The sequence below is a fragment of the Parasteatoda tepidariorum genome, chromosome 3 (assembly GCF_982258835.1).
Source record: "Parasteatoda tepidariorum strain Cologne lab strain chromosome 3, Ptep-v5.0, whole genome shotgun sequence".
Classification (NCBI taxonomy): domain Eukaryota; kingdom Metazoa; phylum Arthropoda; class Arachnida; order Araneae; family Theridiidae; genus Parasteatoda; species Parasteatoda tepidariorum.
The window spans coordinates 3,171,386-3,190,285 of record NC_141757.1 but is presented as its reverse complement, the minus strand read 5'-3'; the positions used below and the strand labels follow the sequence as shown (position 1 = coordinate 3,190,285).

General features: G+C 33.7%; 1 protein-coding gene and 1 long non-coding RNA gene across 2 annotated transcripts in view; one reads left to right on the top strand and one right to left on the bottom strand.

The window, feature by feature from the left end:
• LOC107454065 (NADP-dependent malic enzyme) overlaps window positions 1-11,020 on the bottom strand; it is a 39,004-nt gene extending 27,984 nt beyond the window's left edge. Inside the window, exon 1 of the mRNA XM_087158600.1 lies at window positions 10,427-11,020. Within this exon, the coding sequence (XP_087014726.1) occupies window positions 10,427-10,681 (255 nt within the window). The 5' untranslated portion in view covers window positions 10,682-11,020. The remainder of the gene's footprint in view (window positions 1-10,426) is intronic.
• LOC147812710 (uncharacterized) lies at window positions 908-18,756 on the top strand. The gene is made up of 2 exons (XR_015432351.1): window positions 908-1,146; window positions 18,587-18,756. It is a non-coding gene; the product is annotated as an uncharacterized LOC147812710 (long non-coding RNA).
• The last annotated feature ends 144 nt before the right edge of the window (window positions 18,757-18,900 follow it).

Genomic DNA, 18,900 nt, shown 5'->3' with positions numbered 1-18,900 from the left:
AAAGTTCTTAAATAACGTTCTTAATAAGTTAAACACGTTATCTTTGAAACCCTACATCCTTACCTCCTAGTTTTTGCTTTAATTTTGATCACTTCTCCAAACTAATTTTTCAAAAAAAAAAAAAATTTAAAAAAAAATTATGCATTCTACAGTATTATCGTTATAAATTGCAAAAAAAAATTGTGTTTCAATTAATTGTATAAAATTTTGAATAGAATATTCTTTCAAATCTTTCGTGCTTTTCTTCAATAGTTCAGACTCTCGACTTCAGAAACTCCTAGTAAAAAATTTTTTCCAACTATTTTTTTCTTCTTAACTTATATTTAAAATTTAAAGTTCTTTTTCCGAGTGCAATCTTTTCTCCAAATATTTTTGTAAATGTTTTTGTTTTTAAATTTGAAAGAAATAAGTAATATAAAAAAAAAATTAGATCTGTTTCCGATCGTTTTGTTATTTAAATAAATAAACAAGTAATATAAAAAAGAAGCTTTAAAGTCAATTCCTACTTAGGTCAACAAAGAACATTTTTTTATTTTAGTTACTTTTTATTAAATAATTACAATTTTTTCTCCCATATAAAACTAAAATTAATTCATTAAGTTTAATTTATGAACTAATATTTGAAAAAACTGTATTAACATCGAGTGTCATCGAAAACAAGTTTAAAAAATTGTATTTCAATTGTGAGTGGATGAATTAAAAAGTATTTTATGAACGATTAAACATTTGAACAAGATATTGAGAGAGCGTGTAGGAATTGGAAGAAAAAAATGATTTTAATGTCTTACGCAAGCATTGCTTACACGCCCATCTCCCTAGTCAGCAAAAATAAGCAAATTGCAAAACCCATCATCCTCAAGTAATATTTGGACGGTCCCTTACATTTAAATCACTGTCATTAAGAATTAAAAAAAAAACATTGTATGATGAGTCTGACAAAAAACTAAAATGCAATTCATCTCTGCATGATGAGATTAAATGAAGGAAGAAGGAAGTGATTCTAAAAATGGAAAGGAAAAGAAGGAAAGTTTTGTTTGTTTACGGTTGAAGAGTCTTATGAGACTTTCCCCAATTCAATCAGCTGCTTCTTCACATCGGCACACCTCCTCCCAAATGTGCGCGTCTACACCTAATACTCTGGCACGGGTAAGAAAAAATGAAGGTAAACTTATTAGAGGTAGTGACACTATAGTGGTGAGTCACTAATATTCCTCTAGATTTTTAATGATGCAAGTCACAACAAGTGACTATTGGTTTTATGATGCAACACCTTAGCTGAAAACCGTGATTTTTCAGAATACTTTCAAAACATTAATTAAAGCCGTATTCTTTTTCAAAAGCAACTATTAGTTCATAATATATTGTTCAAATGTTCAATCGTTATAAATAAAATACTTTTTATTCATCCACTTAAGTTCAAATACATTTTTTTTTTTAAACTTGTAGTGGATGACACTTGATGTTAAGACAGTTTTTTTTTTCAAATATGAATTCATTCATTAAATTGAATTCATTCATTTTAGTTTTATATGGGAATTTTTTTTTTAATTATTTAAAAAAAAAGTAACTAAAATAAAAAATTTCCTTGTCGACCTAAGTAGGAATTGACTCTACATTTTCTTTTTTTATACTATTTGTTTTTTTCAATTCTTAGCAGAATATAATAATCACACATAATAACTAAACATTGCAATTTGATGCCATAGATTCAAACAAAATTTAATTGTTTCTCACACTGAAACTATATTTCTTTTAAAGAGTCTCAGAGGTGGAGAGTTTTAACCATGAAAGGTTAGCACAAAATATTCCTAACGAATTGTTTTACAGTGAATTTAGTTGAATAATAACAATTAATTGAATTTAATCATAAAATCATATTGCGACTGTAAAATTCAAAATTGAAGGAAACAAGTAATACACAAAAAAAAAAAATTGAAGTCAATTCCTACTTGTGTCAACAAAGAAAAAAAAAATGTTTACTTACTTTTTTTAAATGATTAAAAAAATTTCTCTCATTTAAAGCTAAAATTAATGAATTAAATTTAATGAATGAATTAATATTTGAAAAAAATGTATCAACATCAAGTGTCCTTCCACTACACGTTTAAAAAAATTTATTTGAAATTTGAGTGGATGAATAAAAAGTATTTTATTAACGAATGAAAATTTGAACAAGATAGAGGGAAAGTGTGAATAATAACAATTAATGGAATTTAATAAAATTATATTACAACTATAAAATTCAAAATTAAAGATAAAAGCAAGAGAGGGGTGTCCGGACTTAGTTACGTAAGCATGGAAGAGGATCCATGTTTTTTTCCCCCCAAAAAAATAAGGAAAAAAAAGATGAAGGGGATAAAGTTTAAAATTTGAGTAGTGAAAATGAGGCGCCATTTTCAAGTAAAAAATAACTTTATTTGAACAAAAAGATAGTTCATTGCGCACATTTAAATATTTTTTTAATTATTTAATAAACATTAATTAAAATAAAATTTTTCTTAGTTAACCCAATTCAAATGCCTTCTCCTTAAGAATTGACTTTCAAAAAAAAATTTCTTTTATATTACTTGTTTACTCTTTTGTTCAAAGGAAAACTTCATCGCTTATTGTTTCCTCGAAAAATCTCACTAACAATGTCTTCCCATAATAAATCAGACACAGCCAATAGACCCGATAGTCAGCCTAAGTAGAAATTGACTTTTTTTATTACTAACTTCCTAACTTCAGAGCGAACTTCACGTTTAAGCCTCATAATACATTTTTGTCAGCTGAAATAGTTTTCTTGTTTTATTGACTCTACGCAGTAGTTTTTTGGTGGGTGCCCTATCAACTATGAAAAGCATGATTTTATTTTACGATCGAAGGCTTAAAAGTGAACTTCAAGACAAGAAAAAAATTATCTTATGTTTATGGAGCATATTGGCAATACGCCAGAGCCAAAACTGGTTCACAAAATTTCAATTACGATGCACCACGCCACTTTAATAAGCTGATAAAGACACACACACAAAAGTATGAATGGATTCAAACTTGTAAATAACAACTCGTGCTGAGAGATTAAATCAATCGAATTTTACCCTCTATTATAATTTGAAAACCTAATGTTTATGTAATGTTAAACCTCATGTTTAATCTCAAAGCTGGATTGTTATTGTTGTTGTAGTTCATTTACGTCGCACTAGAGCTGCACAATGGGCTATTGGCGACGGTCTGGGAAACATCCCTGAGGATGATCCGAAGACATGCCATCACAATTCTGATCCTCTGCAGAGGGGATGGCACCCCCGCTTCGGTAGCCCGACGAGCACTTTATGGTAGCACAGTTTAACGAGGACCCATACCGCACACCCTCGGTCCCTACGCAGACTGATCCAAGTGGCCACCCACCCGCACACTGACCGCAGCCAGTGATGCTTGACTTCGGTGATCTGCTGGGAACCCTCAAAGCTGGACATATGGCTATTTGCGGAAAGAAATTTGTCCCGTCTCGTTGATTTATTTGATTTGCAGGTCAGGCGTCGGGAAAATTGATTTTTTTTATAACTAGGAACGAGAAATGGGTTGTTCGTAACAATGTTCCCATTTAGGCCGTATAGCCTGGTTGGTAGGGCACTGGGCCCCATGTCCAAGAGGTCGTGGGTTCGATTCCCGATGGCCGAAGTAGTAGATGGTGACTGATGCACGTTAAATCTGTCGAGTCACAAAGTCCTCCATGTTCCCATAACAAATCATACCTCTGGGGATACTAATCCAGGAGTTCCCTGTTTTCTGAACCGGGTTCAAAATGACAAGGCTACGGATTTGAAGATTAGTAGTCGTAAATCCAAAATTGGGTCGGCTGTTCAACGACGGTTATAAAATAAAATAATTTCTATTGCGGTAGTTTTTTTTTTGTTGTTGTTATATTGCACAGTATATATGCAATATATACTGTGCACAAATTAAGGATGAGATGGAAACACTAGCATAACAACAAAACAGGCAGTTACAACGGGGGGGAAAGGTCATTGAGAAGATCAATCACGGTACGGTAAAGTCATGACGCATCGGGAGGGGGTGTCCCTAGAAAATAAAGCGAGCTGTCGGTGGATGTAGTTGTAGTTTATTTACGTCGCACTAGAGCTGCACGATGGGCTATTGACGACGGTCTGGACACCATCCCTGATAGACAAATATCATTACAATTTTGATCCTCTGCAGAGGGGGTTGCACCCCCGCTTCGGTAGCCTTGTACTACTAATACTGTCATTGAGATGTGAAGGTTCAGGTGATAGAGAATGCGAATTCCAATGAGGCGAACCGGGTTTGAATCCCAGTGATGGCTAGTTGATAGGAATTCGGCACCCGGCAAGCACAGGCAGCAGTGCTGACGTAAAATATCCTCGTAGAGATCATGGCTTAGATTCTCCTTGCCGTTAGGCTAACCATGGGAGGTTTCCCCGGTTTTTCTCTTCGTGTAGCGCAAATGTGGGTTAGTTCCATCAAAAAGTGCTGCACGAAAGAGAATTTGTCCCACTACTTGATCCAGGTGTTCCTTTGTCTTCTGGATTTAGTTCTTTAATTACAAGGCTACGGAGTTAAACATTAGTAGAAGTAAACCAAAAAATTGTGTCGACTGTTCAACGGCGGTTATTAAAATGTTCCCGTGTCTACAAATTTTTTTTAAACGGTTAAACCTTTACTTCAAATTAGGAAGTCAAAAATCATTTGGATAATTTTTTTGTCAGCAGATAACAAAACTTGACGCACATCTAACCATGCTAGCGGAAAGATTGCAAAATGTAATGAACAATACATGATTTAATAAAATATTACTTCATTTTAAGAAAATCTCCTTTCATTTTCATAAAAAAAAGTAACGAAATTAATTTCGGAAACAACCCACGAGAACAAAGGGTTTTGATGAAAACAAAGGTCAAAGCAATTTTCAAACTGCCAGACAGTTTATAACGTTGTTTTCAACGAATCAATAGCAATATGAGTCAGTGTTTCAACATTTTCAGGGCCGAACACCGGTTTTACGGGCTCTAAGACAAAAAAAAGAACTTATATTCATTTCGAAAAGTCTCTTTTTGAAACAGTTAACTAGTTTCCTTTTAATTCTGGATTTAAAAATTTTCATAAATGTACTAAATTATTAATTCCAAATGTTTTACTTATGCTTATTCAATTCCTACTATTAGTTCACACTCCTCTCCCTATTATCTTGTTCAAATGTTCTATCGTCAATAAAATTCTTTTCATTCATCGACTCAAGCTCAAAAAAAATTTTTTTTAAACGTGTAGTGGATGAAACTTGATGTGAATACAGTTTTTTCAAATATTAACTCTTTGATTCAATTTATTTCATTAATTTTAGTTTTATATATGGGAGAAAATTTTTTAATTATTTAATAAAAAGTTACTAAAATATTTTTTTTTTGTTGACCTAAGTAGGAATTGACTTTAAAAAATAGTGCGTGGAGTCCCTACGCGCGGAAGAAGTTAAACTTCGCAACCTGCGACGTTAAATGTAGAAGAATTAGCAGTCGTAGAAGGATCAATAGTTCTATTCAACGACTCTTTTTCCTGCTCCGCTCGCTTCCGTGCTCTGTAATCACGGTAATATTGTGCATTTTTCCCTCCTGGACCTCTTGAACCAGTGGAAGTGCTTGTGGTTGCCTCATCGTCTCGCCATGGAAAATGTATTTGTATTAATAATGTATGTGAATGCGTCATAATGTAATTTCAAAAGAGAAAACTTAACAATCAATTGATATTCACAAGAGACGTACCTTGACATAACCTTAAATCCGTCGCATTGTCCGTGGAATTGTTTTCACTCATTTTTTACAATTGGGTATAATATGAAAAAAACACAACTACTTCGATTTAGTAGGAACAACATATGACGCAATGCTAAACGAATGGAATTTAGTTGTTGTTTATTTAGTTATTGTTATTAGTAGTTGTTGTTATTTGTTTTAGTTCTTGTTGTTTATTTAGTTGTATTTAGTTTCAATAACTTTTCTTTATAATGCAATAAAATCTGGCGAGCAGCTATTTAAACGATCGAACACTTCGTTTGTTTATTTGTGGCTTGAAGTTAGGCTCGCAGAAAATGCCGTTCATGGGTTAAATTTAGTAGGAACAACACAAACTGTGACGTAGGCTATATTATACCCAATTGTTATCCACTAAGTTTGAAAATAAAAAAATACTACCCTATTAAATTATGTGTGTATCAAAAGAAACTAAAAAAAATATTTATAGAAAAACAATACTTTTATGCTAGTGAGAACCAAAACAATATGGAAATGAATGAGGGAAAACTGGATCCTACCACGTGATTTCCCGGCCAATAAAAATGTAGCGTTTAACGCAACCTTGTTGGAAGTCGCATAAGAAGTATAACTTCAAAAAAATTTTCTTCATATAACTGGTTTTTATTGAAAACTTAACGTTTGCATGTTTTTTATTATTTTGAGTTGTGTGTAATCAATACTTCATAGAATATATCATATCCTTTGTTTAACGACATTAATAACATAAAATAAATTGAATAACATCGGTGGAAATATTGCGTCGAGACAAAGAAGAGAAGAGAGCGAGCAACAGATGAGCGTTTAAAAAATTTGACAAGTACTGACGGGAAATTTTTCTGTACTGACTGAATACAAAAATTATCTCCAGTGATATTTAGATGATACTTAAAAAACAAGTATGATATGAATTTTAAAAAAAGTTATGGCAATTCCTACATAGGTTTTCAAAGAAGAATTTTATTTCAGTTACTTTTTATTAAAAAAAAATTAAAACATTTTCTCCACTATAAAACAGAAATTAATTAATCAAATTTAATGAATGAATTATTACTTGAAAATAATGTATTAACATCAAGTGTCACCCACTGCAAGTTTAAAAAAATATGTATGAACTTGAATGGATTAAATATGTGAATGTGTGGACTAATAGTATAGACCACGAAATGTACTTTATTGAATTTATCTGACAAAGCGAATGTAAAATAATTAAATATTTAAATGTACGCAATAAACAATTTTTTTGATAAACTACATAAACTATAAGTTAGAAATTATAACTGATGTTATTTTTAAAGTATGTGAAAAACTGAATCGCATATAAAAAAATTTTAAGAAAATGACACGTTTAACCCGTCAGAAAATTCCATTTCGTTTTTTGATCATTCCTATTTAATGAATGAATTAATATTTGAAAATAACTGCATAAACATCAAGAGCCATCCACTACAAGTTTAAAAAAAAATGTATTTAAATTGTGAGTGGATGAATAAAAAGTATTTTACACTGGTGTGCAAAACTTAAGCAACAAGTGCGTTTTTTGTCATAACTCTACAAGAAATCATCCGATTGACTTGAAATTTGAATATGATGTACATTATTTTGTATTTAAACGATGGTAAAAGAACAATGGCGCAGAAATGAATATAAAGCTTAAAGTACGGTATGGTACAAAGAAAGGCTTTATTTGACATATAGTGGCGTTACACATGATTGCCTGAAGAAGCGTAAGTACAACTGGCAGATGTTCCCTAGTATGGGATATGCCCTCCCCTTACTGTAATTGTTGCTTGGCATCGTCTCTCCATGCTAAGCACCAGATTATCCAGGAGTTCTTGGGGTAAACGTCTCCATTCCTCCTTTAACGCATCTTTCAGCTGATGGGTGTTACCAGGAGGATACTGTCGTGTCGCAAGACGTCTCCCTAATGCATCCCACACATGCTCTATGGGATTTAGATCTGGAGAGTAAGCTGGTCAATCCATTCGTGGGATATCCTCACTTTCCAGTAGCTCTTGAGCATTAGCAGTACGGTGTGACCGGGCATTGTCATGCATAAGAATGAAGTCTGGTCCAATGGCCCCTCGGAACAGACGCACATGGGGTAGGATTACCTCATTGCAGTAGTGGTCTCCAGTTACAGAACCTCGGTCGAAGATCTGAAGCTCAGTCCACCGGTTCAACATAATGCCACTCCAGGCGACAACTCCTGGACCACCGCAACGATCTCTTTCCGCGATGTTATTGGGATGAAATCGAGCTTCAACCTCTCTCCAGATCAAATGACGTTGACAATCGCTTGTAGCACTAAATCGACTCTCATCTGTGAAGAGGACGCGACTCCATAGATGAGGTGTCCAGGCTTCGTGTTCTCTGCCCCACTCTAAACGGTGCCGCCGATGGCTAACTTTTAAAGGTATGTAGCGTTCAGGACGTCTAGCAAATAAGCCACCTTTGTGGAGGCGTCTGGCCACTGTAAATCTTGATACTTGTCGTCCTGTGGCTGTGCACAGTTGCTGAGATATGGCTCTCGCTGACTGAAAACGGTTTCGTTTCGCCTGGAGGACAATGTAACGGTCATCTCTTGGTGTTGTTTTCCTTGGACGGCCACCACCAAACTAGTTTTAAAGGCATTCCAAGCACGAGAAACAACACTTTTGTTGATCCTGAACTCTTCGGCGACACTGGTCACACTACGCCCCTCCTCAAGCTTCCCAATCATTCTTCCTCGAGTAAAGTCGTCTAAATGATTTCTTGCAGACATGTTTCAAAAAACAAATCACTTGCACTTGGAGCGAATGTCTTTAACTACGGTGATCTTCATCCTTTAATCACAGCTTTGACCTGCACGCGCCGACCCACAAGGTTTACGTACACTTACATCACCTACGACGTTTTATTTCTAAAATTTGCATACAAATAATATTACTATTGAATTACGTGCATATTATATTGCAATTTCATAGCTATCTTATACTTTGTTGGGGAGCTGTGGCCGAAAAGTCGCAAAACCACTTATTGCTTAAGTTTTGCACACCAGTGCATTAATGATTGAAAATTTAAACAAGATATAGAGAGAATGTGAACTAAAAGTAGGAATTGAAAAATGAAACATTGATTTAATGGCAAATTGAATCGATTTTAAAAAGTGACATTGCTTTAATAACTTTATTAAAAAAATATTGACTTAAATAACGCAAGTTAACAACAATGAAAAAGATAATTTTTAACACTTTTTAAGAGAATTTGAGTAAGAAAAACGAACAATATTACCCTTCTAAGCTTCATAAGGAAGCTTAAATAAAACATTTTTATGCATAATGATAAGCAAAATAATAATAATAAATAAACAACATAATTCATAAGTGCCTTCTTAAGTATCTTATTGGTTCAAAAAAAATTTAATCTGTAAATAAAAACACGATTTCAGAAATGCACTAAAATCCTGTTTAATGCATTATTATTAAAAAAATCCTTTTTTTTGGTTTTAAATTATTTTTTAGTATATTAAGAAATACAAAGACATTTGACAACACAAATCTTTATGTTTAATTTTGAACTGAAAAGATTTTGTAAAAGAAAAGATCTATAAACATATTAGCAAAATCAAATTTTTACCTTGTGTAAAAATATAAATACCGGGTTATTTTTAAGAACACTGTGGAAACCGAATTATTTTCTAGAAACCTTGAAAAACCGAGTTATTTACCACAACACAAGTAAACAAATGTTTGGAAAGAAAAATTACAACAGGGTATTTTTAACTGGAAATTTTTTTTCTTTAACTTAATTGTAATCGGAACTTTATTAAGGGTCATGAATTAGGTTCAAAAAATGCTCTAACAAGTAGAACACGCAAAGTACATACTGTTTTTGATTATTTTCACATTTTAGATATATATCAGCAATTTTTAATAACAGAATTTTCCACATTAAAAAATAAACTGTCTTCGTAAACTAAATTAACCTTTTTAAACATAAGTAACATTACAATGTTGAAGAATAAACAGTCTCCTTAAGATATATTAGGTAAGTTTAACTACCAGTATTTATTACTTGAAAAATACATTATCTTAAATAATAAAATCAGATTTTCAAAGTATTTTTTTATTTAAAAAAAACAAGTCTCTTTGAAATATAATAACAATATTATAAATCAGTATTTATTGAGTTAAGAAATAATCAGGTTAAAATATATTTGCAATTTCAAAGATCAATGTTAAGTCAAAAAATAAAAAATTTTCTTAAATTGTATCATCAATTTTAAAGCTCAGTATATTTACTACCTAAAAGAATTAACCGTCTCCTTAAAATATAATGCAAACTTTAAAGATCAGTATTTAATACGTAGTAAAAATAATAAATGTCTTTTAATATATATTTGCTATTTTAAAGATCAATGTTAAAAAATAAACATTCTTCTCACAATATGTTAGCAATTCTAAAGATCAGTATTTACTGCATAAGAAAATAAATTGTCTTGATGAAAACGATTTTTTTTTTTAAATAAATGTTTAAATTAAAATTAAATGTATAAATTTTGAAAATAAATATTTAAATTATGAAAACGATTTTTAAAAATAAATGTTCAAACTAAATGAATAAAGATGATTTTGAAAACTCACCTTAAACTGTAAGGGGTTGTTGATGAGATTCATACCAGTCATGGTTTCTTTTCCTTTAGAATGCATATTCATTTTCTGATTATTCATTCCCATCTGGACAGTCTTCACTCCGAAATGTCGAGAGCGAAACTGATGCAACGGCTGTTGGTTTCCTTTCGCCTGCCATTTCCCGAATCGTCGCACGCAAGGGATTCTGGGTAATCGTCTGCCCAACACAGAGAACGTGCTTTTCACCTGATTCTGAAATAACAGCATTTCTGTGTAGCCACGCTTCGAACGGACAGGTGATAAAGAGATCAGACGATTTTTTAGGAAGAATTCAGACGATATAAAGAAATCAAACGATTTTTTTATGAAAGCAAATATATATTCGACTCCTAAGCGCGTGCACAATTTATGACACTTAGTTGGACTGTATAAACTATTCGTTTCATTTGTATCTCCATTTCGGGACTTTAATATTCAAATAAGCCCTGCTAATCATTTAATTCCGCCCTTGCGATGATCACAAATTCCCGGAGAAGCACAGGAAAGGACGTCTCCACAGTACAAATCAATAATATTTGGAGCGAGCAGCAGCGGCAGCAGCGCCACTTTGCTTAAAAATAGAGTTGGGGCTCACCCAAAATCCCCCATCTTCATCTGTCATTTAAAAAAATGACAATAATCCCGTTCATTACTCTTTAAATGTTAAGATACTCTGCACGAAATGTCACTACATGATGAAATGCGCCTGATTTTGATGATCGATTTTTTTCTTATTTGGGTCAAAAAATTATTCTACAGAAATTTGAAAGATTATTTTAAACACAAAGTGAACGTGCGATAATTCGAAAAAGCATGCAGAATTTTCGTTGTAAACACACATATTTAATGTTAAAAAAAGAGTTTGAGATTTAAAAAAAAGGCACACGTTTTTTCCCGATTAATTTTGAGCAACTATTTTGATTTAAAACACTTATCTAGAGTAGACTGCTTATCTAGAGTAGACATAATACTTATCTAGGGTAGACTGCTTTTGCAAACAGTTTGTTCACAAGTATAAGGATGCAAGAATAATGCGCTCTTGTTGATATGAACTATATTTTATATTTTTCAACCATCGTTGAACAGTAACTCAATTTGTTGGGTTTACGACTACTAATTTTCGACTCCGCAGCCTTCTAATTTTGAACACAATCCAGAAGACAAGGGAACTCCTGGATTGGGAGAAATTTGCCTTCGTGGAGTACTTTTTGAGGGAACTAACCCGCATTTATGTAACATGGAGAGGAAAACCACGAAAACCTCCCACGATTAGCTTGGCGGCAAGGGGACTCTAACACATGATCCGTCTACCACTGAGGTTATTTTACGTCAGCACTGTGATCTGTGCAAGCCGGATGCGAAATTCGTATCAACTAGCCTTCGCTGGGATTCGAACCCGGCTCACCTCATTGGAAGGCGAACCTTCTATCCTCTGAGCCATCACGACATCTCGAACAATAGATATAATGTGCAATAACTTGTTGATACATATGAATAATTTACAGTATTTTTGTTAGGGCTGGGACAGCTTGGTTGGTAGGGCACTGGGCCCGTGTCCAAGAGGTCGTGGGTTCGATTCCTACCGGCCGAAGACTCACCGTGTCTTAAATGGTGACTGAAGCACGTTAAAACTGTCGAGTCACAAAGTACTCCATGTTCACATAACAAATCATACCTCTGGGGGTACTGATCCAGGAGTTTCCTTGTCTTCTGGATTGGTTCAATATTACAAGACTACAGAGTTGAACATTAGTAGTCGTAAGCCCAAAATTGGGTCTGCTGTTCAACGATATGGTTATAAAATAAAATAAAATATTTATGTTAGAGCCGTGATGGCTCAGGGGATAGAGCGCTCGCCTTCCAATGAGGTGAACCAAGGTCTAACCCCTGCGATGGCTGGTCGGCACGAATTCCAGTAATAATAAGATAGATGCTATTAGATATACTTTAGAAAAGAGTCTATTCTGTGAATACCGATCTTTCATATTTCGCAAAAACTATTTATCTTTTATGTAGTTGCGACACTATTATTTTTTTAAACATCTGAAAGGTTAAAATAAGTTAATGAAGTATTCTTTCTTTCATTAAAGTGCATTAATATTTATTTATAGAAAGGGTTGAAATGAAAGTAAATGTAAGAAATCAGTTTTTTTATATGTAATTATTGAGGCTATTTCTTTTTACTTAATGTTGATTGAAAATCTTTTGCTTCGTTGTCCCGCAGAGGACTGATCGTAAATATACGGTTGCTAGTAGAACACCGAATTCAAGCATCACTGGCTGCCGTCAGTGTGCGGGTGGTTGACCACTTTGATCACCCTGCGTAGGGACCACGGGATTGCTGTTTTTGACCTCATTAAACTGTTCTGTTTTATTTTATTTTATAACCATCGTTGAACAGCCGACCCAATTCTGAGTTTACGAGTACCAACGTTCAACACCGCATCCTTGTAATTTTAATCCCAATCCAGATGGAGGACTTTGTGACCCGATAGATTTAACGTGAATCAGTCACCATTCACTATTCTTCGGCCAACGGGGATCGAACTCACGATCTCTTTAAACTGTTTAATTTTATTTTATTTTATAACCGCAGTTGAACTGCTGACCCAATTCTGGGTTTATGACTACCAATGCTCAACTTCGCAGCCTTGTCATTTTGAACGCAATCCAGAAGACAAGGGAACTCCTGGATCAAGTATTGGGAGAAGTTTGCCTTCGTGGAGGACTTTTTTGATGGAACCAACAAGCATTTTTCGTTACATTGAGAGAAAGACCACGAGAACCTCCCACGGTTAGCCTGACGGCAAGGGGACTCTAACCCATGACCCATCTACCACTGAGGATATTTCACGTCAGCGCTGTGGTCGGTGCAAGACGGATGCGGAATTCATATCAACCAGTCATTGCTGGGATTCGAACCCGGTTCACCTTATTGGAAGGCAAGCGTTCTATCCCCTGAGCCATCGCGACTCAAAAACTGTTCTATTGTAAAGTGCCTGACTTCGCTCTCTGGGCGTCGAGCTACCAAAGTAGGGGAGACATTCCCCCTGCAGACGATCGATAGCATGTCTTCGGATCATCCCGTCGCCAATAGCCCATTGTGCAGTTCTAGTGCGACGCAAATAAAATACTTACCTGCCTATTTTTCAAATCCGGGGAATCGTTTGTTCATTTCGTCAAAATTTTAGTTCCTAAAACTACAATAATTGTATATTTTGCTGAAAATAGTTCTTTATTTTTGTGAAAAATATTTGTTGTTGTTGTTGTTGTTGTTGTTGTTAATTTACGTCGCACTAGAGCTGCACAATGGGCTATTGGCGACGGTCTGGGAAACATCCCGGAGGATGATCCGAAGACATGCCATCACAATTTTGATCCTCTGCGGAGGGGATGGCACCCCTGCTTCGGTAGCTCGACGACCTGCGCGCGAAGTCGAGCACTTTACGGTAGCACAGTTTAACGAGGACCAATACCGCACACCCTCGGTCCCTACGCAGGCTGATCCAAGTGGTCACCCACCCGCACACTGACCGCAGCCAGTGATGCTTGACTTCGGTGATCTGCTGGGAACCGTGTCTTAACGATCAGTCCACTGCGGGACTGTCAAAAATATTTATGTTTAAAGAAGAAAATAACTACGTTGAATGCGAAACAATTACTGTGATGAGTACTAACGTGCAATTTAAGAAACAATGCTACTGTTACGATGTTACAATAAACAATGCTACAATAAAACAATGTTACGAAAAAAGTATCTTCATAACTACTTTCCTTCTATTGCTAATGCTAAATTCGCTAATGCTGGAAAGCTAAAATCGAATTTCAAATAACAGATGAAATAAATGTATTTTTGATATTAAAAAAAATTACATTAATTATCTTACCATACAAAAATACTAATGAAATTTAAAAATTTGAATTTTGAATTTTTTTTTGTTGCTTACGTTTAATTTTTAGTTGCAAAACCGAACAGGAGTCGAAGTCATAAATTTTTTTAAAAATGAAATGCAAAATAAACAAGATTTTGGGGTAAACCATGAATAATAAAGAGCTTTTTTTTTACTATTTTCACGAATGGAACTTCACATCCATGAGAGAAAAATAACGTAGGAAAATAACTTAAGTGAAATTTAATAAAAGAATGCTATGAAAAGTAAAACTAATGGAGTATGTACTGGTACTAATACTCCTAGCAGGTGGCAACTTCGTCGTTGTTCCATGAAAGATAATATCGTTTTTATCCTTTTTAAATTCATGTAAATAAAAGTAGTTGATAGAATATGCAGTTTTGATACTTTTTACTCTTAAAAGTCATTTTGTAAAGTTAAATATCTGAAAATTTCTTTTGAATAAACAGTAAAAGAATCTAATTGTCTCATGTTGCATGTGACATCATGAGTAGTTTTAAATTTAGAACAACGTTCTTAGTAATAAGATTTAAGTAAATTTTTTAGATGAAACAAAAACATAATAATGACAAAGAATAATTTTAATATGTGGTAAAAAGAATGTATATATTTACCATTAAAAGTTTTTTTTTTCCGGTAACACCATTCAAAACGAATAACTCAATAATTTACGCTGTGATATAGGGTAAATAGGGTAATAACTTTTCATACTGATGTCAGCCTAAGATATATTGTTTAATAATGATTATATGAGAGTAAAGATATTTGATGGAGAGGATTATCTATACATAATAATAAACGCGGCTGAGTGTGTGTCTCCTGTAATGACAATATATCGCCCCAGAAGCCTCGCCCAGGTACGAAACTCGGCACATACTTGTGTTTTGACATAATGAAGAAGTATTTTTTTTCTTTTTTAAAAATTTGGATCAGTTTTTTAGTTATCAGTCATTTTGTAAGAAAATCTATGCTTTTTCGTCTTCAAAGAGCCATATTAAAAAAAAACTATTGAAAAATGCATATACTTTTCTCCACTCTTATAAATGTATGGTAATGCGAACCTTACAATTGAAATATTAATTTTCGACAACTTGAACCAATAATATACGAAGGAATTAATAATTTAATTGCAAGGTTCGCATTAGTTTACATTTATCAAAGTGGAGAAAAGTTTAACTTTTGTATTAAAAATGTGGCAACATATTCGATACTTAAATAGAACGCTTTGCTTTGATATATTTGTCGCTGTTCATCATTGTTATAAGTTTTTCTTCTTCTTTCCACGCTCTATTTTTTTTTTCTTAAGCGAAGACGATAATTTTTGTAGCGATATAGAAGTAGAAATTGATACCATAAAAAATTATATAGAAATAGAAATTGATACCATAAAAAATTTATTCGTTTTCGTGTTCTTTTCATGTATTTAGCATTTTAGTTTTTTTTTCTTAAGCGTTGTAGCTATATAATATATAAAATAGGAATTAAAGACAAAATTGCAGGACAGGAACACTTTAATTGTCCACTAATCTTCAGATTTCCTGCTATGTTTTAAAAAACTTTATTTGTGAAAACCTTTAGCGTGGCGGACAACTGGCCGCTTTAGGCGGCTAGTTATCATTATTCCTGCTGTTTTTCTTTTTCTTAAAAAAAAAGGCCTGTTTAACGTGATGATTATCGCTGCAAGGCTATGTTCATTTAAAGTTAAGCACAATTTAATTGAAATGCACAGTAGACTTATTGGTGAAAATCTAAATGAAATTCTAATAGGTATCAACAAGACGTGATCGAAAATAAATCATGTTTCATTAAATATCATGGATAGCAAGTAATATATAAAAAAAGAATTTAAAGTCAATTCCTAGAGAAAAAAAGTATTTTATGAACATTTGAACAAGAAATCGGGAGAGTGATGAACTAATAGTAGGAATTGAAAAACGGACCACTCTAAGAAACTTCTTTGAGATATTACCAAAGCACTTTACAGAATGAAAATCCATCCATCTAAAATCATAAAAATGATTCGTTCTTTTTCCTGGCTGTATAAAAAAAGGCGCGTGGTATCAGACAACATAAAAAGTATAAATTTGGTGACGTGCACCACACGTGCTACCACGTAATGTTCTGTATTGAATTTATCTAACACAGCGAATATGAAATAATTAAATATTTAAATATTCGCAATATTTTATTTTTGTTCAAATAGAGCTATAAGTCAGAAATGATCACTGATGTTATTTTCAAAGTATGTGAAAAACTGAATCGCTTAGAGTAAAATTTAAAACAATGACTAACGCCTAACCCATCAGAGATTTTCATTTCGTTTTTCGTTTTTTGCTTATATTTGCTGACTAGGGAGATCCCTAGTCAGCAAATATAAGCAAATTGCAAAACCCATCATCCTCAAGTAATATTTGGACGGCCCCTTACATTTAAATCACTGTCATTAAGAATTAGGGATCAAAACAGAGGATCAAAACTGTAATGGAATGTCTTTGAATCATCCTCAATAATCTCTCCCAAACCATCGCTAATAAACCATTGCGCAATACTAGTGCGACGTAAATAAAGAACTACAGTACTACAACTATCTGCCGGATTATTTATCAATTAAAAATAATCATTAATTGACGCATATTAGTGACGACGTGAATGATGTTATCACAACACGTGACTTGTTGCTAGATTGTCAATTACAAACGGTTGCTATGCTGTCAACTGTGGAATTTTTCATGCATTAAGGACTATGTTTATAGTTAATTTAGTTTAAAAAAAAAGAGCAGTCAATTAAAGATTTTTTTCTTTTTACGGCAGGCACTGAACTTTGTTCTTCGCCTCGGAAGATGCCGGAAGTGTTGCTCATTTAACGTTACTCAGTGGACACCTGTGAACCTAAGTCACGGAGACGAGCAACATTACTTACGCCACACTGCCGCAGATACCCGTTTATAGAGTGGGCCACATTCACACAACAGAGAACAACACAAAGAGAGAAACATCCATGTCTTGATTGGGATTCGAACCCGCAACCATTAGCTTTACAGTCGAGCACGCTGACCGCTCGGCCACTAGGCCGGCAATTAAAGATTATAGTTACAATAATATATAATTAAAGCCCGGGACAGCCTGGTTGGTAGGGCACTGGGCCCACGTCCAAGAAGTCGTGGTTTCGATCCCCGCCGTCATAAGACTCCCCATGTAGTAAATGGTTGGTTACTGATGCACCAAAAATCTGTCGAGTCTCTATGTCTAAGTCCTCTATGTTCCAATAACAAATTACCCCACTGGGGGGTACTGATCCAGAGGTATGATTAAGAGGTGTAATGTGTTGAATAAAATTATTAACATATTTATTTATTTTATTTATTTTTATAAATTGAGGTTCTTATATTTGAATTTGATGCACTGTCAACAAGATCATGATCTTTTTTATAAAGATACTTCTTAATTTTGTACTGACATGCCTCTTTTAAAATGTTATGCAAAGCTTTCACGTAATTTTAAGAGCTTTCTATAAAATTCGCCTCAATTTTCTTTTATTTCTTTATTTTTATTTTATTTTATAACCTTCGTTGAACAGTCGACCCAATTTTGGGTTTACGACTACTAATGTTCAACTCCGCAGCCTTGTCATTTTGAACCAATCCAGAAGACAAGGGAACTCCTACATCAGTATCCCCTGATGTAAGATTTGTTATGGGAGCATGGAGGACTTTGTGACTCGACAGGTTTAACGTGCATCAATCATCATTCACGACACGGGGAGTCTTCGGCAGGTGGGGATCGAACCCACGACGTCTAGGACATGGACCCAGTGCCCTACCAACCAGGCTATCCTCTGGCCCTAAATTTATGTATAAAGATAATAATAATAATAATAATAATAATAATAATAATAATAATTATTATTATTATTATTATTATTATTATTATTATTATTATTATTATTATTATTAAAGTATATTGTAACTTTAAAATTATTTTTCTGGTTTTCGCAACATAACTTAAGACGGAGGAAAATTTTCGTCGCAAATTCTCTATCTTCTTCATTACTAGTTTAAAAGAAAGAAAAAGTAAGTTCTGGCAAAACTAGAGTTTCAATTGCTGAAAAATGTACTTCAAAATATTACAATGTAGAATTAGAAGAGAAATTCTCCGTCTCGTAATCCTAAGGTTTCATCTCATTATTTATTTTTATTCTCATATTTTGAAATTTTCTTTTCAGTATTCGAAACTTCATGGCTTACTCTAGGTTTGTCTGAACTCACTTCAAATTTTAGATGAATGAGATGAATGAGAAAAAATTTGCAACGAAAATTTTCTTCCGCTGTATGGCGTCCTCTTAAGCAGCTAGACTGGCAGCTACGTATTGAGAGACAATTAAGAGAAGCCCTTGAAGAGATTTCATCCAATAATAGCTAGTCTTTAAAGAAATCTCTGCAATTCTTGTTCCTTTCCTTTTCCTGGTAAGTTCATTCTATTTATTTTGATACGTTTACTTCAACTGATATACAGTCAGACTTCTATTTAACGAACTTT